The sequence below is a fragment of the Myotis myotis genome, unplaced genomic scaffold (genome assembly GCF_014108235.1).
Source record: "Myotis myotis isolate mMyoMyo1 unplaced genomic scaffold, mMyoMyo1.p scaffold_m19_p_10, whole genome shotgun sequence".
NCBI lineage: Eukaryota > Metazoa > Chordata > Mammalia > Chiroptera > Vespertilionidae > Myotis > Myotis myotis.
The window spans coordinates 77017378-77044531 of record NW_023416314.1 but is presented as its reverse complement, the minus strand read 5'-3'; the positions used below and the strand labels follow the sequence as shown (position 1 = coordinate 77044531).

General features: G+C 58.3%; 1 protein-coding gene across 3 annotated transcripts in view; it reads left to right on the top strand.

The window, feature by feature from the left end:
• Nucleotides 1-27154, top strand: part of LRP5 (LDL receptor related protein 5) — a 74720-nt gene that overhangs the window by 38767 nt on the left and 8799 nt on the right. For 2 of the 3 annotated variants that reach the window (XR_004970587.1, XM_036326398.1), the window contains exons 6-18: nt 5448-5844; nt 6919-7090; nt 9158-9374; nt 11151-11440; nt 13082-13308; nt 14551-14735; nt 15855-16178; nt 17552-17751; nt 20511-20719; nt 21355-21545; nt 22118-22327; nt 24440-24565; nt 25896-26132. Coding sequence is in view for 2 of the 3 variants with exons in the window: in XM_036326398.1 (XP_036182291.1) it covers nt 5448-5844; nt 6919-7090; nt 9158-9374; nt 11151-11440; nt 13082-13308; nt 14551-14735; nt 15855-16178; nt 17552-17751; nt 20511-20719; nt 21355-21545; nt 22118-22327; nt 24440-24565; nt 25896-26132 (2985 nt within the window). In the remaining variant the exon portion in view is untranslated. The remainder of the gene's footprint in view (nt 1-5447; nt 5845-6918; nt 7091-9157; nt 9375-11150; nt 11441-13081; nt 13309-14550; nt 14736-15854; nt 16179-17551; nt 17752-20510; nt 20720-21354; nt 21546-22117; nt 22328-24439; nt 24566-25895; nt 26133-27154) is intronic. The other variant, XM_036326399.1, reaches the window with a different exon arrangement.

The window sequence follows — 27154 nt, the reverse complement described above, 5'->3', positions numbered from 1 at the left end:
CAGATCTGGTTCTGCGGGATTTGTTCACATCGCGAGTGTGGCGTCGTGCCTGACTTCCCCGTTGACCGTTTCACGAGCGCTTGCTTCCTGCGCGGGCTGCTCCAGAGCGTGTGCTCAGCGCCTGCGCGGCGCCCTCAGCCCGGGGCCTGCTGTCCCCTAACGCCGTGTGTGGTGGGACAGTCAGACTGTTCGCAGGCTCTTTGCTTCGGTTTGGGTTTTGCTGTTTTCGTGCAGAGGTGACAGTGACTCTCGCTGACCAGGAAGCGTGACCAGGATCCACGTGCGCCTCGGGCTGGGTTCTCGGGGGGGAACTCGCTGGGTGAGAGGGTCCCTGAGCCGCGTCGCCATCCAGGGCGTGTGTGCGCTGTCGGTCCCCTGGGAGGCGGGGGCTTGTGGCACCCACAGTGACAGCGGAATTAGCCTCTCCACCCCGAGGTGGCAGCCGTGGGCCTCTCCTGTTTGCATTTTTCCGAGAGGTGCCTCGTTGCTCACGTTTACCACCTGTGCTCTTTCTCCTGTTAGTTTGTGTTTATGGTCTTCGCCTGAGCATTGCTGGGGTTTGGGTGGTTTTCTTATTGACTTACCTGCCTTTATTTAAAAAAATTAATAGACTCTAATTTTGAAGCAGCTTTTGGTTTACAGGAAAATAGAGGGAAGGGTATGGGCGATTTCTCTGAATCCAGCCTCCCTCTTACACAGTTCCAGTCACTAGAATTTACACTCTGCTATTGTGAAGTCACGTACCTTTCACACGAGGGTGAGCAAACTGCCTGTGGGCAGAAGGCTCGCTGCCTGTTTCTGTGCAGCCTGGGAGTTAAGATGGTTTTGACGTTTTTTACATGTGCGTGCAAAAATAAAGAATCCCAGGGAGAAGGTTTTGTGACGTGGGACAGGATGGGACATTCACAGTCAGTGTCCACAGAGGACGTTCGCACACTTCTGCTTACGCATCGCCTGTGGCGGCTTCGGGGCCACAATGAAAGTGTTGGGTGCCTGTGGTGGAGACAGTCAAAGGCCCAGGATCATCTCCTGCCCTTTGCAGAGAACACGTTCGGGCTTCTGCTGGAGGCGAGAGGGCGGGCCTGGGCCGTCCAGAGGTGGCACAGCGGACACATGCGCGGGCTTCCTGCCGGGCGCTTGTCTCAGGGTTGTGTGTTGTCCTGCGGTGTGTGCAGCGTGCCGTGTGCACCAGGCGTCCTCGAAGACAGGCCTGCGCCCAGAGCCGTCCTGGGAGAGCTGTGGCCTGTGTGACAACTCAAACCCTCGGTGGGCCCCCGGCCGCCTTGCTCAGAACGGCCTGAAGCGGGGCGTTGATAGGTCAGTGCCCGTCCTGCCCCTCGCCCCCGCCCCCAGCTGCAGGCGGACTGCTGCTCGGCCTCCGTGCTGTTGCCCAGGCTGTTGCTGTTGCCCGGAGTTCCCTCCCTCGGAGCTTCCGCGAAACCTTTCCTTTCGCACCCTGTTCCCCGCCTGACGTGGGTTGGATTGTGTCCCCCCCGGAACCTGTGAAGGTGACCTGGCTTGGAAAGAGGGTCTTTTCAGATGCAACCCAGTTAAGATAGTCACACGGATGAGGGTGGGCTCTCAGCCCAGCGGCTGGTGACCTTGTAAGGGGGAAACGTAGACACAGACACGTGGGGGGGAGGCCGCGTGCAGATGGAGGCAGAGAGAAGTGAGGCCGCCGCGAGCCCAGGAGTGGAGCGGCAGCGTGGCCGGCGACCCCCTGAAGCTGGGAGAGGCGGGAGGGACCCTCCCCTGGAGCCTGCGGAGGGCGCGGCCTGCCAGACCTTGATGTTTGACTTGCGGTTTCCAGACTGTGAGGGAGTCCGTTTCTGCTGGTATAAGCCCCCCAGTTTGTGGCCGTGTGTTACAGCTGCCCCTCTCTGTGTCTCACCTGGTCTGTGATCCCAGGCTTGGCACAGGGATGGCGCCTGGGGTGGAGGGCGCTTGGCCTGGGTGGATGTCGGCAGGGAGTGTGTGTGTGGGGGGATGACATCAGGCCACCCCTCAGGTCTGAACACCCTCTGCCAGGAAGGCCATGTCCGACCCGGCCTGTGCCCTGCGGCCCAGGCTTGGCCGTGAGGCCGAGATGCTGCCTTCTTGCCTGGGTGTGTGTGTGCAGGGAGGAAGGGGCGCAGCCAGGAGCCCCCCAAGGAGGAGGCTCCAGAGACTGCTGCCCAGCCAGGGAGGGAAGGTTTCACTTTCCTTGGCAGCGCTGTGAGGCCGGCTATTTGTTTAGACAACCCCAAGGAAAGCCATTTGGCCAAACTGTTAGTTTCTAAACAGTTCACTTCCCTGGTGTTTAAACAAACTCCTCCCCAGGCTTCATGTCTGGTCCCCGGGAGGGGGTCGGCCTCTCCGCCTTATGGCCGGCACCGTGCCCTGCACCCACCCCCACGTGGCCCGAGGCCAGGCTGCTGCTCTGACCTTGCTGTGGACAACCTTCGGGGATTACCTATGGGCAGCAGCCTTGGTGAGTGGCCTCAGGGCCCAGGCCAGTGGCTCTGTCTGTGCCCACACTGGCCTGGCCTTGGACAGAGCGCCCTGCTACCTCCCTGCTGGGCACAGTCTGGGCCTCCTCAGACCATCAGGCAAACGGGCTGAGCTGTGGCTCCCTCCCTGACTCCCTCCTGGTATCAGGGTCTCTGCAATTTTCTCATTTTCTAGGCAAAGCTCAAATAAGAACCTCAAAGGCTCTGCAGCCGAAGGGGTGTGGGAGAACCCCCTTTGGAGTCAATTAACACCCACTAATTTTTCCCAGCATTTAATCACCACCTCAGCCGCTGAGGCTTCTTTCTTAAGGGACACTGATAGTGGGGTTCCCTGATGGGGGGTGTGCTCCAGGCTTTTTGTTGACCTGGTACTGGAGGGCTGGGGCTGGGCACACTTCGCCCCTGGTGGCTCTGTGCCCGTTGGGCACGCTCTGCCTGAATCTGCTGAAGGCCACAGCCACACGGATCCCAGAAGCTCTTGGAACTGGAGGCCAACCCCCCGGTCTCAACCGTCCCCGTGCCCCAGCTTTCCTTCCTGGCACTGATTCACTGGTGGTCTCTGCCCTGTGACCCCAGGGACACCAGGGGGGCTGATCCGTTTTTTCCACCCCCATCGCCAGCACCTGGTCCAGGACCTGGCTGAAAGTAGCCGCCCTCAAAAGTCTTGGTGGGGTGACCGAGCCGGCCGGGCTGCTGGCGTGTGCCAGCCTCAGGGACAGAGTGCTCGTGGGCCCTGGCTGTCCCGCTTGCTGCTGTGTGCTTGGGCGGGGACCCTCACCTCTCTGTGCATCGGGTTCCTCATCGGGAAAAGGGGGCTTAATCGGGTCGGTGTGAGGTTTGTGCTATTTTAGGTGTTGTGCCTGGAGGATCATGGGAACAGGGATAGGCAAAACAGGCTCAAAATGTGTTTTGGGGCCAAGTGTCGGTTTCCAGCGGGCCCAGTGTTTTCTGTGGGGTTGTGGTTGAAGTGCTACTTGAGGTCAAATGGGGTTTGACATACACTCTTACTTCTTGCGCAGTGAGGCTGCCCGACCTTCCCTTGGGAGCCCGACAGCCTCTTTGGAAAGTTTTGCAGATGCCCTCTGGGGCAGGGCTCTTCCTGGTCGTGCCCCGGGGGGCTTCTCCCCCCCCCCCCCCCCACCATGGCAGATGAAGCCAGAACCTTCTATGGAGTAAGGTCTCCTTGATGTCAGGGCTAGACAGGGTCGGGCTGATTCTTTACTCTAAATGAGGAAACCAAGGCCCAGAGAGGGTTAGGGACCTGCCCACAGTCACACAGCAGAGGCAGTGCGGGAGGTTTCCGCCCTGAATTCTCCCTGCTTGTCCTAGGATGTTGGCACTTGCTCCGAGCCTGGCCTTGTGCTGGGGCTGCGGAGAGCGAGGGGGCGGAATTCCCATGGGTGGTGCCCAAGCAGAGCGGCCAGCCCCACAGTCTGAGTGTGGTCAGCCCATGCACTGGGGCGGTGAGGCGGGAATGGCTTTCAGGGGAGGAGGAGGCCTGTGACCGGGGCCTTTAAGGACAGGTCAGATGTCAACAGAACATGTTGGGAATGGAGCCCAGAGGAAGACAGTCTGTTGAAATTCAGAATTCCCCTCCTCTTCCTCCAGCACACACCAAATCTGAGCTTGCATGACCACCTCTAACTAAATCTGGACTTGGATCTCGGAAGTGTCCGGTGTCGTCGCGCACTTGGGGCACCTTCTGAGCCTTGCCGGCCGCCCGCCCTTTCCCAAGGCCTGCTCACTCTGCCTGGTCCTGGTTCATGAAGCCATGGCTGGCACCTGTGCTCCCTCTGGTGGAGGCATCGATGATGACCTCTGGGCCTTGAAGCAGGACAAATGCAGGGCACCTGTTGGCGCGCTTGGCCCTTGCGGCCTGAAGCTGGCGTTGGGGTACAGGAGATCCGACCACCCATGGCTTGACCAGGCGCTGAGGAGGCCGGGCAGTTGGCTGTGCCGGGCGGCCTGGGAGCCTGGGTGTGAGGGAGGTGCCGGCGGTCCTGTCCCTGTCTGTGTCCTGTCATGCTGTGTGACTTCAGTGGGCTCCCTCCCCATTCTGGGCCTTGCGTCAAACCAGGTAAGTGGCCCCAAGGTGCCAGAAGTGGTCTCTGGGCCTAATCTTGGTTCTGTGGATCCTTGAGACGAGAAGGGGCCAGAATGAATGAGTGATGGTCCAGCCCTGGGCGAGGGCCGCGTGCTGACCCCGCAGTCTCCGGAGGTGTCAGGTCAGGGTTGGGAGCACCCCGGGGCCCCCGAGTCCACATGAGGCTCCATGTGCCCCTCCTGCTGGGAGTTCTGGTAAACCCCCGCAGGGAGGACCCGGGACAGCACCAGGTGTTAATTCTGCTGGGTGACAAAGAGGAAGCCTGGGGCGCCTGTCCCAGGCGCTCACCCTGGTCCATGAGCAGCCACCTGGGAAGGAATCAGACTGGGCGATGATAGGTGTGGTTGTGGGACATGAGGCTGCCTTGTACTGTGCGGTGATAGGTGTGGTTGTGGGACATGAGGCTGCCTTGTGGGGTAGGCAGAGTAGGAGGGGGTGCTTCAGGGAAGAAGTGGCATTTGAGCTGAGCCACAGAGGGTGAGCATGTAGAGAAGGTGGGGCCCAATGGGACCACCAGTCGGGTCTGGAGCCCAGTGCCCAGGCAGGACTTATAGTTGGGGCTGGTGAGGCAGCGCTTATGCTGTGCCGTGGTTCACAGCAGATGGCTGTGTGGCTTCCAGCTGGTTGCTTAGCCTCTCTGTGCCTCTGTTTTCTCATCTATCCTGTGGTGATACAAATAGTGCCAGCCTCGTAGAGCCCCTTTGAGGATGAACTGGTGACTGTGTAGGAAGGTCTAGTGAACGGCGCCTGACGTTACCCCTGGGGGCCTGCTGAGCCCCTCCCCTGCCGTGCCCACCCCGGGCTCAGCCTCTTGTCCTGCCTCGGGCCTCACCCCGCTGCTCGTGTACCCACAGGGGCCGAGGAGGTGCTGCTGCTGGCGCGGCGGACGGACCTGCGGAGGATCTCGCTGGACACGCCGGACTTCACCGACATCGTCCTGCAGGTCGATGATATCCGGCACGCCATCGCCATCGACTACGACCCGCTGGAGGGCTACGTCTACTGGACGGACGATGAGGTGCGGGCCATCTGCAGGGCGCACCTGGACGGGTCGGGGGCGCAGACGCTGGTCAACACCGAGATCAACGACCCCGATGGCATCGCGGTCGACTGGGTGGCCCGAAACCTCTACTGGACGGACACGGGCACGGACCGCATCGAGGTGACGCGCCTCAACGGCACCTCCCGCAAGATCCTGGTGGCCGAGGACCTGGACGAGCCCCGCGCCATCGCGCTGCACCCGATGATGGGGTAAGGCTGGGCGGCTGGGCCTCCCTCCCTGGCTGGAGCTGGCAGCCGGGCCAAACAGAAGTTCTGGAACTTCCTCCTGCATCAGGGTCCCCCGAGGAGGGCTCCTGACGACGCACATGGCTGGGCCTGGTCCCCGGGCTCTGACTCAGGAGGTCTGGGTGCAATGCATCTGCTGCCGGTCCGGGGACCAGACTTAGGGGAGCTCTCACAGGCTGTTGTGTGTGTGTATAGAAAGCCCTGGAGACCTTGGGTGCCTCATTTCCTCCCCTGGGCTTCAATCTCTGTGTCTGCAGAATGGACCGGCCCCCAGGCTGAGTTCTGGGCTAGTAATGGCAGCAGTAGTGATGGGCGCTGCGGCCCTCGCCACGCAGGGGCTGGCCTCTTCTGAGCACATCATGTGCTTCTGTAGATAAGTCTTCTCCTTCCCCCTCACCCTGTGGGGAAGGTTGAACAGTGGAGGAAGCTGAAGCTCAGAGAGGTTAAGGGATTTGCTCAAGGTGAGGCCACAGCCTAGACGGATGCGGCTCTGTGTCAGCTGCCAAGGGCAGGACTGTCCCCCAAGGAAGTGGGCAAGGGTGTGAGAGACAGGGAGGCAGAGGCGCTCACTGCCGGCCCCAGGGTAGGGACTGTGGCTCGGGGTTGTTCTCCCCTGGGGGTGGGGGAGCAGACTCCAAGGCCCCTCCCAGCTCTGGGTCTCAGGTCCCCGGGGAAATGGGGCCGGGAGTCGGGTGTGTGAGAGCCGAGGGTCGGGCACAGCTCAGGCACGTTGTCCGAGTGCTCACCCTCTTCCTGGAGCTGCCACCGCAGCGTCTAGTTTTGCTTCTTGGGGCCACAGAGCACGTGTCACCTGCTTTGCACACAGAAGGTTCCACTTGGCCTCTTCCTCCCTCTTGGCGCTTAGCCCCCCAACACCCAGGTCCCTCGTCAGGGCGTCTGCTCTCTGTTGGTCCTTCCAGTCCAGGGGCCCCGAGCATGAAGCCCAGACCTGGGGCACCCCTGTCCCCACAGAGTCCCCGGTCCTGCAGGGACAGGACAGACGGACACTGTCATGGACAGGTGCTTCTTCTTCTCCAGCCTCATGTACTGGACAGACTGGGGGGAAAACCCCAAAATTGAGTGTGCCAACCTCGACGGGCAGGAGCGGCGCATCCTGGTGAACACGTCCCTCGGCTGGCCCAACGGCTTGGCCCTGGACCTGCAAGAGGGGAAGCTCTACTGGGGAGACGCCAAGACGGACAAAATTGAGGTGAGCCGTCCCCACGGTGAGTGTCGGGTCAGGAAGCAGCTCTGTATAGACGTCGGCACAGCCGACCTTGGGCTCTGAGCTTTTGGCAGAGGCCAAACCTGTCCCTGCCCCCCGTGCCCTGCTCCCAACCCATGTGTGTGTCAGGATCTGGGCTCTGTTCGTTGGCCAAATAGAATCCTCAAAATAATAATTACCACACATTTCTTTTTTAAAAAAGATATTTTTTATTGATTTCAGAGAGGAAGGGAGAGGGAGAGAAACATCAATGATGAGAGAGAATCATCAATCAGCTGCCTCCTGCACACCCCCCACCGAGGCTCGAGCCCTGACCTGGACTTGAAACGTGACCTCCTGGTTTATAGGCCGACACTCCATCACAGAGCCACGCCGGCCAGGGCCCACCTAGCACGTTTTCATCACCTTCTTGTACCTTCCTGTTCTGGGGCCAGAATGGGAACCGGCACCCAGACCGATTCAGGGAGTTAATCCATCACCCGCCATCTGCAGTTGACCCTTAAACAATTCGGTTTGAATTGCCTGGGTCCGCTTGTACGCGGATTGTTTTCAGTAATTTATTTTCTCTTATGATTTTCTTAATAACATTCCTTTCCCTTGGCTTACTTTATTGTAAGAATACAGTAATATAATGTGTATACAAAATAAGGATCAATCAACTGCGTTGTCGATAAGGCTTCCAGTCAACAGTCGGGTATTAGCAGTTAAGTTTGGGAGGAGTCAGAAGTTATACTCGGATTCTCGGCAGCACGGAGGTGGCCGTGCCCCTCATCTCCATGTTGCTCAAGGGTCAACTGTACCGGTGCCCCGAGGGCCAGGAAGTGGCGCCCAGAGTCCCGTACGAAATCTGTACAACCTGAGGTCTGCCTTCCAGGTGAGGCAGCCACTCCCCAGCTCATGGCACGAGGGGATGGTCTAATCTAGGGCTCGCACCTGGGCTGCTCGAAGGACCCACACCTGGCCGAGGGCCTTCCAGTTCCGATGGCATGGCCCCAGCTTGGGGTTCAGCTGTTGTTCTTCGCTTGGTTAAGTTTCAGGTGGAGAAACTTAGATCCATAGGGTACAGGGACTTACCCATGGGCAGAGCTGAGGGTGGCCCTGCCGCTTGGCCGAGCGGCTTTGTCCGGAACGTCCAACAACAGAGGACCGAAGTCTTTCTGCCCCGCACGCATTCGCTCTGTCCGGGTGTTTGCTGCCTGCAGAGCGGAGGGCTTTGGCTTTTCTGACGAGCTGGAAGCATCATCTGTCTGCGGGAGGCCTGCTGAGACCTGCTTTTGATGTGCTTGTCGCTTTCATCGGGGCCGGAAAGCCCACGCTTGGCTGTTGCGTTTTTATCGTCTTCCTTTTATCAGAAGCTTCGACACGGTGCCCCGTCGTCAGAATCCCATCCTAGCCGGTGTGTGCGTTCCGGTGGGGTACGGCGTTTTGTGTTGGATGGCATTTTTCTCCTCTGTGGCCTTTGTGGTTGGTGCTTTGCATCAGCACAGACGCAAGAGCAGGGCTTAGCTTGTGCCTCTCAGAGTAATCGGCGCTGGTTTGCGGGGATGGGAGGCATCCTGGAGCCACAGCTCAGTCAGAACCAGAGCGCCCTCAGCCTCAGCTGGTCCTGACCTGGCGGGGAGCTCGTCCACAGCACCCCAGTAGATAAGTGGGTGACGGTGCCCAGGGCCCGCAGTGCCGCGGTTGTACGGACCTCTGAAACTCAGCTCCGTGTCCGAGTGTGGTCCAGGCTCCCTGTGCTGCCTGGGGCAGGCTTGCTTCCCGTGGAGCCCACCCCTGGGCTGAGACCCGGCCTGGGTACCGGGCAGCCACCCCCAGCTGAGCAGCAGTGGTGGGAGCAGCCACCTGTCTGCCTCACCTGCTCCCAACCACGCTGCCCCTCTCAGCATAGCAGCCGCCCAGAGAGGGGGGCTGCGAGGAGAGGCCCTGACCCGGTCCTCGCTGTGGTGGCCTGGTGAGGTGCGGATGGAGCTGAGGCTCCCGGAGTTGAGCCCGGCCTGTTTCAGGCAGCTCAGGCCTCGGCTGGCTCAGACTCCTGTCTCCGTCCGCCAGGTGATCAACGTCGACGGGACAAAGAGGCGGATGCTCCTGGAGGACAAGCTCCCGCACATTTTCGGGTTCACGCTGCTGGGGGACTTCATCTACTGGACCGACTGGCAGCGGCGGAGCATCGAGCGTGTGCACAAGGTCAAGGCCAGCCGGGACGTCATCATCGACCAGCTGCCTGACCTGATGGGGCTCAAGGCCGTGAACGTGGCCAAGGTCGTCGGTGAGTCTGGTCAGCCGTGCCAACTGGTGTGCGGAAGAAGCGGCAGGGCTGTGGCTGCCCTTTGGTCCATGGGCGGCCCAGTTTGGGGGCATACGTGTCCAGCTGGGGAGCCTCACTATGGTCTGGGCAGGGCAGGAGGTGGTGAGCGTATGTGGTTAGGGATGGGTGGGCATGGGGGCGTGTACTGACCGGGGGTAATGTCGAGGCAGTGGATGCGGATGGGCGCTGCTGGCAGGAACTGTTACAATAATGGCTAACACTTACTGAGCACCTGCTGTGTGCCTTAGTGCCCAAAGCCACCCTAGATGCTAATTACAGTATTGCCCATTCACGCTGGGGAGGCGGAGATAAAGCCACGCAGCTAACGGTGGCCCGTGGCCAAGCTGGGACTCACGCCTGGGTCTGCCTCCACCTCATCGCCAAGATTTGCAAAAGAGCTCCCTTCATGCAATTTTGTCTCTTTATCAAAAGGATTCCAAGTGCAGGTCCAAGAGTAGCGTCCAGGTGGGCTGGGCCAGGATGGGGGCTGCGGGCTCCATGGGGCAGGGGCTCTGCTCCCAGCGGAGGCCCTGTGGCTGGTACAGCGCCTGCACATGGTGCTCAGCAGACCTTCGCCCTCAAATACTTACAGTTGGGTGGGCGAGACTCCCCTTAGCTTCCAGGCGATGGCTCTAGCTGGGATGTTAGAGGAATGCCTGGCTTTAAAATGCAAGGGAGGTCATTGGAGCTTGGAATTTCAGGAGCAGGTGGGGAGTGGGGTTTGCAGGGAGAAGGAATGGCTGAGCAAAGGCCTGGAGGTTAGGCTGTGGGGGCTGACCTGGGAGCGGCCACTGCTGCTGCATCTCAGGGCCTAGTCCCCACCTGCGCTCCTGAGACAAACGATGGAATCGCACGCTCCCTTGTACAGCCACCTCGTAAAACACACTCGTCACCAGTGTGGGTGGTGGGACCACTGTGAGTGATGGTTTAAAAAAACAAACCCCCAGAGATGATTAAAAAAAGATGTTGCCACAGGGTGTGATTTAAAGTTGAGAAATTAGGCTCATCCCTCCCCCCGCCCCCTTCTCTCTGTCTCATCTCAGGATTTACTGAGAGAGATGGGGAAAAGCATTCTTTTTTTAGCTGAAACACTTGACATTAAGTTAGAGCCAATGTTAACAGCACCCCAGTAGATCAGTGCGACTAACAGGCTGGCCAGAAATGAATGAACATGCTGAGCACCATCTACTTGAGTGAAAAAGAGTGGTGTTTGGCCGTCCTGGGCAGGTCGGAGTTCTTGAGGTCGCCAAGAGAGTCGGTGAATCGGAGGAAGCCTCTGAGTGGGGTCTCAGGCTCCGGTCCGGTCCGCAGGCCAGGAGTCCAACCTGGGGAGGGACGACTGTCTTGTCATCGCCTTGTGCCATATTCCATCCACCTGGGGTTGGAGCTAGGGCCTGGAGGCTAGACCTCCTGGTTCTTGTTCTCGCGGAGCTGCTCCCTAATTTCCTAAGTGTGTCACCTTCACTAACCTCTCCACACTTCCGTTTCCTCGACGGAGAACCAGGAATGGGCCTAGCTTCCACCTCCCAGATCGCTGTGTGCTCAGAGCAGTCAGCACACGGGGACCCGCCGGGACCCTCGTCACTGCCTCTCCGGTACCAGGGAAGGCCTGGGCTTCCACCCTCTCCACCCAGGGTCCCCGTGTGTGTCCGGTGGAAATAAAGCCACGTGACTGTGGGCCGACGGCACGCTCTCTGCCGGGCTGCTGACGTGTCGGGCCTGTGTGTTGCCTTCCAGGGACCAACCCGTGTGCGGACCAGAACGGGGGCTGCAGCCACCTGTGCTTCTTCACCCCCCGAGCCACCAAGTGCGGCTGCCCCATCGGCCTGGAGCTGCTGAGCGACATGAAGACCTGCATCGTCCCCGAGGCCTTCCTCGTGTTCACCAGCAGGGCCACCATCCACAGGATCTCCCTGGAGACCAACAACAACGACGTGGCCATCCCGCTCACGGGCGTCAAGGAGGCCTCCGCGCTGGACTTCGACGTGTCCAACAATCACATCTACTGGACGGACGTCAGCCTGAAGGTACGGTCCGCCAGGTGCCTGCACACAGCTCTCCTGTGAACGCCTTGCCTGCAGGGGGGCTGCCTCAGAGGCTTTTAATTTTTTTTAAATTGGTTTCAGAGAGAGGAAGGGAGAGCGAGCGAGAGAGAGAGAGAGAGAGAGAGAGAGAGAGAGAGAAACGTCAAGGATGAGAATCATTGATCGGCTGCCTCCTGCATGCCCCCTACTGGGGATGGAGCCCATGACCCAGGCATGTGCCCTGACCAGGAATTGAACAGCGACCTCCTGGTTCATAGGTTGATGCTCAACCACTGACCCATGCCAGTTGGGCAGTTTTTTTAAATATTTGTAACGACTCAAGCCAATAAAATATTAGTGAGCCTGTTTTAATAAACTAACGTGAATGATTACAGTGGGCAGATCCAGGAGACCCACAAATGGGCTTTTCTAGAGCGATTGGGTAGCCGAGAGACGTCTGTGACACTGTCCTCAGCATCACCCGCCCACTCCTTCCCCATGTGCACTTGCTTAGCCAGCTCTTCACTCACGTGCAGGTATGAACATCCTGGATAAATACAAGGAAAGCAGGGTTTGGCAGGCTGTCCGAGGGCTGGCCTCCTCCTTTTGCAAATAAAGTTTTATGTGAACGTGGCGATCCCCATTTGTTTACGGATTGCCCACGCCTGCCCTTGTGCCACTAGGTTGAACTTTGACAGATCCGTGTGCCCCGTGAAGCCTAGAACATTCAGTGCCCTTTACAGAACCAGTTTGCCGACCCCTGTTCTGAAGTACAGTGTTTACAGCTAGAGCCGTTTAACCATCTGCCTTTTATTCTACCATTTATATGATGTTTCTGAAAGATTGTTCTGATTCTTGAAGTCACCAGGGTTCATTGTAGAAAGAGGGAAATACACAGAAAAGTATAAAGAAGAAAATAAAAGTCACCCATCACCCAACTTAACCATCCCTCCTCACACTTCTGTGTATTTCCTTTGAGGGTTTTTTTTCCTATGATAGTATTTCTCTTAATCACAATCATATGCTACATAGAATTCTGTTTCCTGGTCTTTTCCACTTAGCATTTTAACGGGCATTTATTTTGTTAGCCTTTTATGAACTCTTTAACAGCGTAAAAGATTCCACTGCACAGCTATTCCCTACTGTACGTGACCATTCCTTCATTTTATGTGTTTTCTGGTCACTTCTGCTTCTCCCAGCTCTCGGCAACCACAGCAGCAAAGGTTTCGCATGCAAAGTCCCTTCAGCATTTCCAGTAGCTCCCCATCTTTTGTATTTTTGTTCATTCTTTTGGGTACAATTTCAGGAGAGGATTACTGAGTGGAAGGACACAGCTGTTTTTAAGATTCATGATCTATCTATCTATCTATCGAGAGAGATAGATGTATAATATGTAATTTACTTATAACTTATTTTGTTTTATAAGTATATAAAATATGTAGTTATAAAACATATATTACATATAAGAATAGCTAAAATTTTTTCTAAAATGTTTATAGTTGACGAGTGTATTTTGAAACTCTCGCATGTTGGTGACCCGGTCACCAATGTGGTGAGCAGCTGCTCCAGGTGGCGGAGCAGCTCATAGTTAAATGTCTGCCGAACGCTGGTTCCTAACCGGTGTCTCTGCCCCCGCCCGCCCAGACCATCAGCCGCGCCTTCCTGAACGGGAGCTCGGTGGAGCACGTGATCGAGTTCGGCCTTGACTACCCGGAAGGCATGGCCGTCGACTGGATGGGCAAGAACCTCTACTGGGCGGACACCGGGACCAACAGGATCGAAGTGGCCCGGCTGGACGGGCAGTTCCGGCAGGTCCTGGTGTGGAGGGACTTGGACAACCCGAGGTCGCTGGCCCTGGACCCCACCAAGGGGTAAGGACCGTTTTGTCGGGCACGTGTGTCCCCGTCCCCCTCCCACCTCTGTGCCCGCCAGCACGGGGATGACCGGAGACCGAGGCGGTGGCCGCCCGGCTGGCTCTCTCTGATGAGAGCGGCACTGACCGCTCTAGCGTTGAGGTGGCCGGGGCTGGCTGCACCTTCGGAGATCGTGTAGTTTGTTTCACGAAAACAGGCCCAGAGCCGAGGATGGCGTGGCAGCCGCTGTATCGGGCTGTGCTGGGTGCTTTCCTGTGGGTTGTCTCACTGCAGCGCCCAGGAGGCCTGGTGGGGGGAGGGGTGTTTTGTTCCTGATTTTACAGAGGTGGAAACTGAGGCTCAGAGAGGCTGAGCTCCTCACCCAAGGCCACACAGCCAGTCAGAGCAGGGCTGGGCCAACAAAGGCTGTTCTTTCCCTCGCCCGTGTCACCAGGCTCCGCCTTCTCGGAGCTGGCTTTGAGCCCTTTGGATTGCACTTAGCCGAGGGTTAGCTGCAGGCTTTGTGTGGGAGGCCTGGGCTCTGCCCCGGGGCTTTGGGGCTGGGGTGTGGCGGAGAGGGCGTCTCCCTCTGCTCCGAGATTCCTTTTCTGAGCAGCTGGCACAGTGCCGGTCCCATAAGGCATCAGCCATGTGGAGGGAGCACCCCAAACCCGGCCTGCCGCTTGCCCTGTTAGGGGTGGCAGAACAGGGAGGTCCAGGTTTTAGCGAAAGGGCAAGTCCCACGTGCCTGATTCTGGGAGGAGGACGGGGGTTTCTCTTCGTGGAGCTGTCGGGAGGCGGCAGAGCTGTGTACGTCCTGGCCCTGCCGCGCCTGCCGCCTCGGACCTGTGTCCTGCTTCGCCCACGTTCGTCCTGGCTCCCCTGTCATCCAGCATCCCGTGTGGGTTAGTTAGCATTTGTCCTTGACAAAGGCACTCCAGCTGGTGGTTCTGTTACACGGCCACCTTGTCTGTGCACCTGTGTGTGCCTGTAAATGGGCTGACCACACTTCCCCTGCAGGTGAGCTGCTGCGGGCATTCAGGCGGCAGGAGGTGGCACAGTGAAGGCCCCTGGAGGGATGGTGGGTGGTGGGGCTCAGGGGGTCTGGCCTCTTCCCTTCTTCTCGGAGGGATGTTGTGGAAGTGGCTTTCTCTGGGGCGGGGAGGACCCAGCTTAGGAGACGGTGGCGGCCGTGTTCCCTGCCTTGCCGAGAGTGTGGACGCATCTGAGCCCGACCTGCCTCTCTCCCGTGTCTTCCAGCTACATCTACTGGACTGAGTGGGGTGGCAAGCCACGGATCGTGCGGGCCTTCATGGACGGGACCAACTGCATGACGCTGGTGGACAAGGTGGGCCGGGCCAATGACCTCACCATCGACTACGCGGACCAGCGTCTCTACTGGACTGACCTGGACACCAACATGATCGAGTCATCCAACATGCTGGGTGAGGGCCGGTGGTCCTGGGGGATGGGTGTCCTTGGCTGGTGCCCCCCTGCACTGTGCCCGCTGGCCTTCGAGTCCCCGGGCCCTCCAGGAGGTGTGGGCACGCCCCGAGCGCTCATCCAACTTCCCCTCTCTCGAGGGCCTTCCCTTCCCGCACTGTGCCGTGAGCGTGTCGACAGAGGCCCTGTGGCCACAGGTTCGGGCACCGAAAGCTGGGCTCCAGCTGAGCCCTGGGCTAGCACTCTGATTTGACACCGCACCACGTGGCCTAGGCTTTCACTGATGGGGAAGCAGGCCCAGGGAGGGCACAGGACTTGCCTCAGGTCACAGAGTGCCGCTCAGACGCCAGGGCCACACACCCATCTTCGCCCTGAGCACCTGCTGTGTGCTGGTCTTGTTCTGGGGCCACTCACAAGCCACACCCAACACCCTGGGACGAGGTAAACACATCGCTCCAAGTCACCCAGCAGTCGGGGCAGGATTTGAACCCAGAACACGTAACTCTGGGCTCTGTCCTGCTGGAGGGGCGTGGTCCTGTCAGCTCTGTGGGGTCACGGGCTGCCCTGTGCAGCAGAAAGAATCTGGCTTCCTGCCTCATCTCTGCTGCTCTCACCCGGGTGGGCGTGGTTATGCCCATGTCACAGATGAGGGAAGTGAGGCAGAGGCGGGCTGAATGGCTAGTTCCAGGTGTGAGCAGAGCTAGGACCCAGTGTCCTGGCTTTTGCGTGGGGCGGGCCACGCCCACCCTGCACGCTGACTGTCCTGGTGTACGGGGCTAATGGCCAGCTTTGAATGTCTTTGAAGATCCCATTACCTTTCCTTCATTCTGCTGTTGATGAGCGTTTGGCTTGTTTCCAGCCCGTGGCTCTCACAGCCAGTGGCTGCCACCCACACGCTTGTCCGTATGGTGCAGGCGCACACTGTGTGCGTGCGTTTCTCCTGTGAACGGGAGAGGAGTTGCCCGGTCCCAGGGTGGTGCACATCCAACGTCAGTCAGTCCTGTTCCTTTTTCAAAGTGGTCAAACTTCCTGGCCCCGGCGCAGGCTGCCAGGCTGCGGGGCGCCCTGCGCTGCGGGCGTGCTGTGCTGTTGCTGACGCCCTGCCCGTGTGTCCCACGCAGGTCAGGATAGGATCGTGATTGCCGATGACCTCCCACACCCCTTCGGCCTGACCCAGTACAGCGATTACATCTACTGGACGGACTGGAACCTGCACAGCATCGAGCGGGCCGACAAGACCAGCGGCCGGAACCGCACCCTCATCCAGGGCCACCTGGACTTCGTCATGGACATCCTGGTGTTCCACTCCTCCCGCCAGGACGGCCTCAACGACTGCGTGCACGGCAATGGGCAGTGTGGGCAGCTGTGCCTGGCCGTCCCCGGCGGCCACCGCTGCAGCTGTGCCTCCCACTACACCCTGGACCCCAGCAGCCGCAACTGTAGCCGTGAGTGCTGTGTCCCCTGCCGCGCGCCCCGTGTTAGGCCAGGCTGGCTCCGGGGCTGGGAGGGAAAGGGTGCCTTGGTGCATGAACTGCACAATGTTACCTGGAGGCCTGGGCTGGGCGGAGGACCTGTTGCTTCATCGAGACACAGGAGCTGGGCCAAGCCCCGAGCTGGCACATCCCATGAGGAATCGTGGTCCCTGGGAGAGAGCGCTCGCTCGGGGAGGCAGGCCCTGTTCTAGTCCTTTCTGTGGCTCTCGTTCAGTCCTCACGCCTGTAGGGAGGGAAGTGTCACTGTCCCCGTCTCACTCACAGGCGAGGAACCTGACACAGAGACGCATAGTAACCCGTGCAGGGCCACGCAGCCGGCAAGGCCTGAGCCCGGTTTGAAGGCAGGCAGGTTGGCTCCAGAGTCCCTGCTCTTGACCCCTTGCCAGTGGCCTCACGTTCACACGTGTAATCCTCACACTGACACTCTGAATTATGCAGGCTTTTTAAAAAGCTCTCATGTCAGTGATAAAAAAGTGAGTTCCAGGGAGCCTGAGGGCGACTTGCCCACAGGCCCAGGGAGAGCTGTGGCCCTGCTGGCGGGCTCTTCCCCTGTAGCCTCAGAGCCGTCATGCCTTAGCCTGTGTGCAGCACGGGGCGGCGTGCAGAGCTCTGTTGCCTGGGCCTGGCTTGAGGTCACACAGCCCTTGGCACCAGGAGGGCTGGCTTTCCTCATCCCCTCGTGTCGCTGAGGCCCCGAGCTGGTGCGAGCTGGGCCTGGGCCGCAGCCTGGGACCCCACCCCTGGGCTCCCTTTGGTCCTGTTGTCCCTGCCCCCCTGGGGGCCATAACCTTGAAGCAGAGGTGCAGGTAACCCCGCACCCATAGGGGACGCCTGTGGCCGGTGACCTGGGCAGAGGACAGTGCTGTCGGACAGTGGCTGCAGCCCGTGGCCTCCTGCACATTCTGTGAGATGCCGTTCCTGCAGCTGGCAGCTTTGCTCACTGACCCCCAGGCAGCTTGCCCTTCTGGGGTCACTGTTCACCCCATATGCTCCTCAGCAGTTCCCTGGCACGTGGAGACATGTCACCTGAGCTTGACGGACACTTGCAGTGGGCCCTTGGTACTCACTGCCTTCCTTCCTGCCGTCTTGAGTCTTGATCACTTACAGATGAATTGATATCTGTTTTTAAAAAGACAGGCACTCATAAAAACTGAAACCGAGATATGTAACACGGAGGGTAAAATTCCCCGTGGTCCACCCCCAGAAGCAGGTTTCTGTCCTTCTGGCCTTGTCCCATGTCCCCTGGGGGCTCCACATGTAGATCTGCTCTCCCTGCGGCTCCCGGATGCTGACCCGCAGCCCCCCCTCTGTTCGCCTCACCCTAGCGCCCAGCACCTTCTTGCTGTTCAGCCAGAAAAATGCCATCAGCCGGATGATCCCGGACGACCAGCACAGCCCAGACCTCATCCTGCCGCTGCACGGGCTGAGGAACGTCAAGGCCATTGATTACGACCCACTGGACAAGTTCATCTACTGGGTGGATGGACGCCAGAACATCAAGCGAGCCCGGGATGATGGGACCCAGGCAAGTGCATCTGTCAGAGGCGTGAGGGCACTTCCGTGAAGAGCTCACCCTGGGACTCTCTGGGCTCCGCCCACTTTCCTCAGCAGTGGGGGTGCCCACCACGCACGGCTTTGGGGCAGCAATGATTTGAGCTCCGATTCTGCCATTATTGGGTGTGAAACTCTGAGACTGGTTATGTGTAGAACCTGGATTTTATAGTTTTTGAAATCACTGGGAGGTTGGGGGGGCGGGGGGGAGTGTCCAGCCCCATGGGATATTTCTTCTTTCCACAGTGGTTTTGCACAGGTGGCTGGTATTGCTTACTCTGGATTTGTTCTTATTTCATAGGAATCGTATAGTCAGTTCTGCCATAATGCAGTCTGTGCGTTCTGAAAATCACCACACACACCTCAGGGCAGAATCACACAGCACACACCTCAGGGCCATGGGGACAGGGGGCTGGGGCACATTACGTACCGACAGGAGCTCCATACAGCAGTGTCATGCAGGCTTAAATGGCTCAGGATGTAAGTGCCACAATGGAGGCCTGACGTTGGCTGGGGATTTGGGCGTCGGAAGGTCGTGGCCTGCGGGTTTTTGTGAGATGGTGGCGTGAGTGTGGACATGGGGCTCACAGGAAGACCCAGGGGGCGTGTTTTCCTACTCGGCCCGTGCTGGGTGCACCCACCTGGTGCTTCTCGCGGGTGAGAGTTCCCGAGAGCAAATGTGAAATCCACACTCTGCTCAAATGGCCCCAGTGCATCACTGTGCGGGAACACATTCGTGTTTTCAAAATTCGCGTCCTGGCAGGACTGACGGTTTAGGTACGTGACCCGGTCCGGAAAGGACACGCTCTCTGCAGCCTCGGGCCTCACCCGGTGTCTCCGTGCGGCAGGGAACTGTGACCACCATGAGCGTGTTTGGCTCGTCCTGCCAGTTTCCAAAGACCCTTTTACAAAAGCTGCAGAACTGAGCGGCCCCTTTCTCAGGCCAGGGGTCCGTGCAGGGGCCGGTGTCACCGTGAGGAGCTCTTGAGACCGTGTAACGGTGATGGCGAGGCATGGTCATCGGTGGAGATTTTCGGATGATTGTCATGTGTGTACAGTGGATTTTGCTGTTCGCCCCCCTGAACTGGATGCCGTTGCTGCCTAGGTGGGTTGGGCATAACTTCCAACAAAATGCTTCTTCCAGCAACGGAGGGAAGTTAGCAGGGCACCTTTGAGGTTTGTGCCTGGTGGAAATGGGTTTCTTTCATCCTGCTCAGAGCAGGTGCCGCGGCACTGAGCGTCCTTTCCGAGGATGGGGAGGTGTTAATTGATGGGCTGTGGCTTCCCTGCTGTTAGGAGGTGTAAATTGCCTTAGGGTCCTGTCCAGGCATTCCTTTAGAAAGCTGGGCAAAAGCATGGAAAGATTTTGAAGAAAAAGTCCTTTCAGGAGCAGCTTCTGGGTTTTCACTGAATTTGGAAACGTGGTTCGCTCCTCGTCTCTGGCTGAGCCTGCCCCTCCGGTGGTTCTGGTTTTGAGTCTTGTTTGTTTGCTTGTTAATCCTCACCCCAGGATATTCTTTCCACTGATTTTTAGAGACGTGGAAGGGGAGGTGGGTGAGGGGGAGAGAGAGGAGAGAGAGAGAGAGGGAGAGAAAAACATCGATGTGAGAGAGACGCACTAATTGGTTGCCTTCCACAGGCACCCCAACTGGGGCCAGGGATCGAACCTGCAACCCAGGTGCATGCCCTTGACTGTGAATCGAACCTGCGACCCTTTGGTGTGCAGGCGGATGCTCTAACCACGGCTGGCTTTGATTCTTCCTTAGGGCCCCCCGCAAACCCCCCCACAGATGATGTTTTAAATTATTACATTCTTGGCTAAGTTTTCTTACCTGTTCATTTAAAATTTTTTACTGTGGCAAATATTCATAGCAGAACCATTTTAATAGTTCTGAAGTGTATGGTTCAGTGACACTAAGTACGCTCACATGGCTGTGTGGCCGTGGCCACCGTCATCTCCAGAACAGGTCATGTTCTCCAGCTGACACGCTGCCCCCATGACACACTGAATTCCCCACCCCTCCCGCCAGCCCCTGGCACCTACCGTCCTACTTTCTGTCTGTGAATTTGACTGTTCTGAGTACTTCATGTAAGTGGCATCACATACTTAGCATGTGTCTTTTTGTGTCTGGCTTATTTCACCGAGCGTCACGTGTTCAGGGTTTATCTGCGCTGTAGCATGTGTGGTTCTTAGCTGGCTTTTCTGATGACTGGTGTCCCAAGTCTGGTTTTAGGCCCCCACAACACTCACCTGGCCCCCACCTGGCCCTGCACCCTCACTGGGCCTTGAACCCCTGGCCTCTCCTTTGGAGGAGAGGGTTGTGCGAGGTTCACCTCCGTTCTCTTCACTTGGTTCTGGCACCTTCAGTTTAAAAAACAGCAGGAGTCTAAGAAAACAAGAAAGCAGAGCGATGTCTTGGAAGGGGTCTGGGATCCTGGGTTCAGCCGTCAGGCGGCCCTTGGGTGCGGTGCGCGCAGGACCAGGCCCGGGAGAGTGACAGTGCTGGGGGAGGGGCGGGGGGGGCGGTGGCCGAATCCAAGTGGGTGGGCCTGAGACCTGGGTGAATGGGCGAGCGCTCTCCCCGAGGGAGGCTGCTGTAGGCGTCAGTTTCACTCTCTAGTGCGCGTGTGGGCGAGAGCCGATTGGATAGGGTTGGAGCCTGAACTCAGACCCCAAGGCCTCGGCCCTCCCGGCCCTGCCTTAGCCGGCGTTCCTTTCTCACTGCTTTACAGCCCTTCATTCTGACCACTCCGAGCCCAAACCAAAGCCCAGACAGGCAGCCCCACGACCTCAGCATCGACGTCTACAGCCGGACGCTGTTCTGGACGTGCGAGGCCACCAACACCATCAACGTGCACAGGCTGGACGGGGACGCCATGGGCGTGGTGCTCCGTGGAGACCGGGACAAGCCGCGGGCCATCGTCGTCAACGCCGAGCGAGGGTGCGAGGCCGGAGGGGCAGGCGGACACCGTGATGTGGGGGGCTGCACCCCGCTGGGGCTGGGAGGGGTCTTCCATCCCCGACTTTCCGATGGGTCAGGAGTCCCGCCATGGCAGCCAGAGCAGGACGTGGGGACACTAGCTCGTTCCCGGCCTCAGCGGGAAAGCAGACACCCGGGGTGGCCTTCCCAGGAGGCAGGTGTGCGGAGGGGCAGGTTTTGCTGAGAGACTGGGAAGGATGTAAGTTCTAATTCATGGGTTTTGTACCATCCCCATCAAGCTCGAACCCTGTACGAAAATCCCTTCCATAGCATCGCAGGTGGTGGCTGGCTACTCACTCGCATATGTCCCGCCACAGGGAGCTCACTACCTCCCAAGCTGGCTGTCCCTGGCACAGCTTCCCCTCCTGAGAGCTGTTTCCCTCCAGGAAGGCCCCTGGTGCGCCCCCTGCGGGCCCGCGGGTTCTCTGACGGGTGGGAGGCACCTGGGACATGATGATAGGCTCGGAGGGTCCCGACGGGGAAAAACCAGGGTGGGAGGGGGACCTAACCCACATGACAGGAAGCCGACTGGCTGGTGCTGTGCGAGCTGCATCCTGACAGGAGATGGCACCTGTCCCCCCACTCCCCTCCCACAGGTACCTGTACTTCACCAACATGCAGGACCGAACAGCCAAGATCGAGCGCGCGGCCCTGGACGGCACCGAGCGTGAGGTCCTCTTCACCACGGGCCTCATCCGCCCGGTGGCCCTCGTGGTGGACAACACGCTGGGCAAACTCTTCTGGGTGGACGCGGACCTGAAGCGCATCGAAAGCTGTGACCTGTCAGGTACATGCCCTGGGCGTCCTCGGGATCGGGTCCCTGGGCAGCCACAGGTCTGACCGTGGCCGGGACGTCCGGCCTCCCTTGTCATCAGTAACCGTGGGAGTGGCCGTGGTTGTCGGGGACCTGCTGTGAGCGGGCACAGCTGGCGCTTCACGTTCACCTCATGTGGCAGAGGCCGAAGACGAGGCTCAGAGAGGGCGAGCATGTTGCCCTGGCTCCCACGGCGCGGGGTGGGGCAGGAGCCGACCCCAGCCTCTGCCTCCAGTGCCCAAGTCCCAGGTGGGCCGCCTTCGACCAGGAGGCCCGCGGCTGGAGAGGAGTGGGAGTGGGTGCGTTGAGGGCCTTTTCTTCCATAGGATGGGGTGGGGTAGAGGGAGGGGTCCTGTGTCCCTGATCCCAAGGCTGTCGCGGGTGGGAACAGGGCCAGTCCGGGGCTGGTCTCAGATCTGCTCCAGCTCCAGCCCCAGCGTGGAGTCCTGCAGGCTCCCTGCCAGCCCCTCCTCATCCTCCCGAGCCAGGTGTGGGTCGTGCTGTCGCGGTCGGCTGCCGCTCAGGGGCACTTGTCCCATCTGCAGGGGCCAACCGCCTGACCCTGGAGGATGACAACATCGCACAGCCCGTGGGCCTGACCGTGCTGGGCAGGCATCTCTACTGGATTGACCGCCAGCAGCAGATGATCGAGCGCGTGGAGAAGACCACTGGCGACAAGAGGACACGAGTCCAGGGCCGTGTCGCCCACCTGACCGGCATCCACGCCGTGGAGGACATCAGCCTGGAGGAGTTCTGTATGTGGGGGGTGGGCAGCGGTGTGGGGGGTACCCAGGAAAGGGTGGGCCTGGGCTCACGGCACAGTGACCCCGAACCGGCCCCCTTGGGGAGAGAGGAGGTCGGGCCGCTGTGTGGGGTGGTGGGGCTGAGGCCCTATTCTCGCGCTTGGCTCCTGGAGGCCTCCCTCAGGCCCTCAGACCCGCTCCCTGCCTCTCAGCGATAGATCCGAATCTCCTGCTTCCTCCAGCGGGAGAGCCCTCTCTGCTTTTCAAGGGCCCGTGGTTGGATGGTTAGATTTGGCCCCGCTTTAAGTCTCCCTTGCAGTTAACTCAAGTCAGCTGACTAGTAGCCTTAGTTACATCTGCAAACCCATGGGCGCGCTAGCTCATCGCATCCCCTGTGTTGGGGGTTTGGGTGGGAAATTGGGGAGCGTTTAGGATTCTGCCTGCCCCAGCCTGCTGTCTATGCCAGGACCACTTGTTCCTCTATCCCCTCCATATATGACCATGTAGGGTGCGTGTGTGTAGGTGTCTACCTGAGTCTCTGTCTTCTCACTCTTCATTCAGTAAATACACCTGGGCTGACAGCGGGGCTGAGCAGGGCCATCGCTTTCTCTGTCCTGTGATGCCCAGGGTCTGGCCAAGTTCAAGGTGCTCGCCTTCAAGGCCCTGGGGGATGTCCGGCTCACCAGCCTTACCCCAGCCCCTCATCCTCCCCCTGGCCAAGCGCCTGCTCCCTGGAGTCCCTCTGTCTGGTCACCTTTCCTTCTCCGTCTGAATAACTCCTAATTCTTCACTCACTCAGCTCAGGTGTCCCTCTCTGGTGGACGAGCTTCTACCCTCGGACCCCCCTCCCTGCCACGTGGTGACTGTCCCGCCTCCCAGGCCCTGTGCTCACTGTGTCATTACCTTACCTGTATCTCACAGTTGTGCTACTTTGCATCTAAGGAAAGCAGGGCTCAGAGAGGGTGTTAGCTTCCCCTTGTCCATTGGCTGATGAACACGATGGGGCTTGGATTTGAGGCCAGAGCTCATGCTTTAGCTCCTGGGCTTGTCTGTTGCTTACCTCCAAGTTGGCCACCACGTTCATTAGAGTTACAAAGCCTGGGCCTGAGTGAGGTCTTGGCTCCCTACTGGGGAGCCTCGGAGCCCCAGGTGTGACCTCTGACACAGTGAATCTGTCACTTGTGTGTTGACTGCTAGGGGCGGAGCCAGTGCTTTCTGCCATTCTCACCTCAGGGAGGTCAGCCACACACCCCTCCCCAGGCTCCTTCCTCTGGGTCAGGTGTGGATGCATTGTTAGTGGAATTGTAATATGCGCACTCCCCACAGAGTCAGCACCTGCTGCTTGAGCTCCCCTGCCTGTTTGTATCCTGCAGTCCCTGTAAATCACCACAAACTGGGTGACTAAATGCATCAGAAAGGTGGGCTCCCCTAGCTCTGGAGGCCAGAAGTTTGGGATCAAGGTGTCTGTGGGGTCAGCTCCCTCTCCAGGCCCTGGGATGGCTCTCTGCCCCTTCTAGTTTCTGGTGGCTACAGGCGTTCCTTGTGGCCACATCGCTCCAATCTCTGCTTCTGCCACCACACCGCCTCCTCCCCGGTGTCTGTCCCTTCATCCCTCTGTGGTCTCTTACAAGGACACTTACCGTTAGATTCAGGTCTACCCAGATAATTCAGAATAACCTCAACTCCGGATTCTTAACTTGATTATATTTGCAAAGATCGTTTTTCCCAATAAGGTCCTATTCACGGGTTCTGGGTATTTGGATGTGGACATATCTTTTTTGGGGGCCACCACTCAGCTCTCTACACCATGAGAGGCAGACAGGTGGGCAGAGTAGAGTGACAGTTGTAGGCACAGTGAGAGCTGGGGAAGGTACGCTGGGCTGTGACGTTGGGTAAGTTTGGTAACTGCTTTTGGCCTGCGTTTCCTCATCTGCAAAATGCAATGTCACTAGACACAGACTCCGGAGGTTGCCCTGGGAATTAAGTGGGAGGATCTGTAGGGGCCTGGCCAACGAGAGTGCCGGCTCTTGTGAGTTCTCACCTGGCCCTCATCCCCTCCACCCTCTGGACTGCGGTCCTGAGGTGGGAGGCAGAGCTCGACCCCCTCCCTTCTTGTCTCTGCAGCGGCCCACCCATGTGCCCGGGACAACGGCGGCTGCTCCCACATCTGCATTGCCAAGGGTGACGGGACACCACGGTGCTCATGCCCAGTCCACCTCGTGCTCCTGCAGAACCTGCTGACCTGTGGTGGTAGATATGACCTCAGTACTTTGTGTTGGGACCTAATTCTCTGCCCACTGGTTGCTGCCCTGCATTCTTTTATTAAAGTTATAGTCCCTGTGGCCTTCAGTCTCCAAAGCAGACTGTCTCCTTGTCATCCTCTCTTTTCTAACATCGACATTCAGGGCAATGCATTTCCCTCCAAGCCTGGCTTTGGCTGCAGCCACAAATTTTCACAATTTGCATTTTCATTTTCAGTTAGTTCAAATATTTTTAAATTTCTCATATGGGTTCTTCTCTGATCCATGTGTTATTTAGAAGTGTGTGTAATCTATACTAATAATAGAGGAATATGCAAATTGTCTGGGACACCATCACAGTAACAGTAACAACCAAACAGCAGGCTACGTGGGGTGACCAGGCTGGCAAGGGGGTTAGTGAGGGATGACCAAACGACTGAACAGCAGGCTGCGTTGGGCGACCAGGCCAGCAGAGGGGGCATTTGGGAGCGACCAGACCAGCAGGGGGGCAGTTAGGGGCAACCAGGCTGGTGGGGGGGGGGGGGGGCGGTAGAGTTAAGGGCAACCAGGCTGGCAGGGCGGGGGCAGTTGGGGGCGACCAGGCAGGCAGGCAGGTGAGCAGTTAGGAGCCAGTGGTCCTGGATTGTGAGAGGGATGTCCGACTGCCAGTTTAGGCCTAATCCTCAGGGGTCAGACATCCCCTGAGGGGTCCCTTAGGTTTCAAGGGCATTGAGGACTGTTGTTAAACATTAAAATGAGGCCTAACCGGTTTGGCTCAGTGGATAAAGCATCGGCCTGCGACTGAAGGGTCCCAGGTTCGATTCTGGTCAAGGGCATGTACCTTGGTTGTGGCACATCCCCAGTAGGGGGTGTGCAGGAGGCAGCTGATCAATGTTTTTCTCTCATCGATGTTTCTAACTCTCTATTCCTCTTTCTTCCTCTCTGTAAAAAATCAATAAAATATATTTTAAAAAATTAAACAAACAAAAAAAACACATTAAAATGAAATTCTGGCCCATTTTCTGGCCTCAGTTGGTTTTCTGTGATTTTGCACACAAAGGAGAGGAAGGATGGTGATGGGATCCCTGGAAAATGGGGCAGCCCTAGGCTGAGTGGCAGCTCCCCCTTCTCTCTGCTGGTGCCCCTCATCTCTGCCTGTCTGCATCCCAGCCCTGTTTCCCTCCACAATGAAAAACACACACAGAGAATTCATGTCTTCTAGCTCACGTGCATCACCCCCGACTTCTACACTGGGGCTGGGGCAGCGCACGGGACACACCCGCAAGGGAGACCAACTGCCCTGGGCGGGGCTGTGTGTGACGGTGCTTCTGCCCCCCCAGAGCCTCCCACGTGCTCCCCGGACCAGTTCACCTGTGCAACGGGGGACATCGACTGCATCCCCGCGGCCTGGCGCTGCGACGGCTTCCCGGAGTGTGATGACCAGAGCGACGAGGAGGGCTGCCCCGTGTGCTCCGACGCCCAGTTCCCCTGCGCGCGGGGCCAGTGCGTGGACCTGAGACTGCGCTGTGATGGTGAGGCTGACTGTCAGGACCGCTCAGATGAGGCAGACTGTGATGGTGAGGCCCCGCCCCGTCCGGCCCTACCCAATCCCCATCCACCAAGGCCCTGCTCCTATTTCACCCCCCCCTCCCGCCCCCCAATCTGGCCTCTCCCTGGTTTGGCCCTACCCAGGCTCTGCCCTGTCCATATCCTTTCTGGAGCCGTGCAATTCCCCTGAAGCCACTTGTCCTACCCTCTCCTAGGTCTCTGGCCACAAGGGTAGCGTTTCTCTAAAACCTTTGCCAGGAGAGAAATCGCCAGGTCCTCCTCAGCTTGGCAGGGAAAGAAGTTGCTTTTTAGGCCAAATCTGGAAAACCTTGCCATTTGCCCCCATCCTGCCCTGCCAAGCAGTTTGACTTGAAGGTGGAGTGTAAGAGTCAGTCCTGCCTTCCTTCGTTCAGTCCACAGTTTTACAGAAACCAAGACAAGTCCTGTAGCTGGATGTTCATGGTTTGCACCTGGGTAAATCCCACCCCACAAGGCAGGCTGGCCTCCTGTGACCTGTGTGTTGGGTAACACTTACCCCTGAGTAGGTTCTAGCCACTCATGGAACCAGGAGTTACCAAGAGATGGGCTTTGTCATCCCAGGTCCACTATGACCAGCAGGATCTTCCTTTAGACCAGTGGTTCTCAACCTTCCTGATGCCGCGACCCTTTAATACAGTGCCTCGTGGTGACCCCCAGCCATAAAATTACTTTCGTTGCTACTCCATAACTGTAATTCTGCTACTGTTAGGAATCAGCATGTAAATATCTGATATGCAGGATGTATTTTCATTGTTACAAATTGAACATAATTAAAGCATAGTGATTAATCACAAAAACAGTATGTAATTATAGATGTGTTTTCCGATGGTCTTAGGCGATGACCCCTGTGAAAGGGTCGTTCGACCCCCAAAGGGGTCGCGACCCACAGGTTGAGAACCACTGCTTTAGACCTTGGCAGGGAAACCTCTCTCTGTTTCCCTGTGAGTTTTCCTTGTATAAGTGACCTGCTTGGAGGGTCCTGTCACATGTTGCTAACACCACGGCCCCAGGA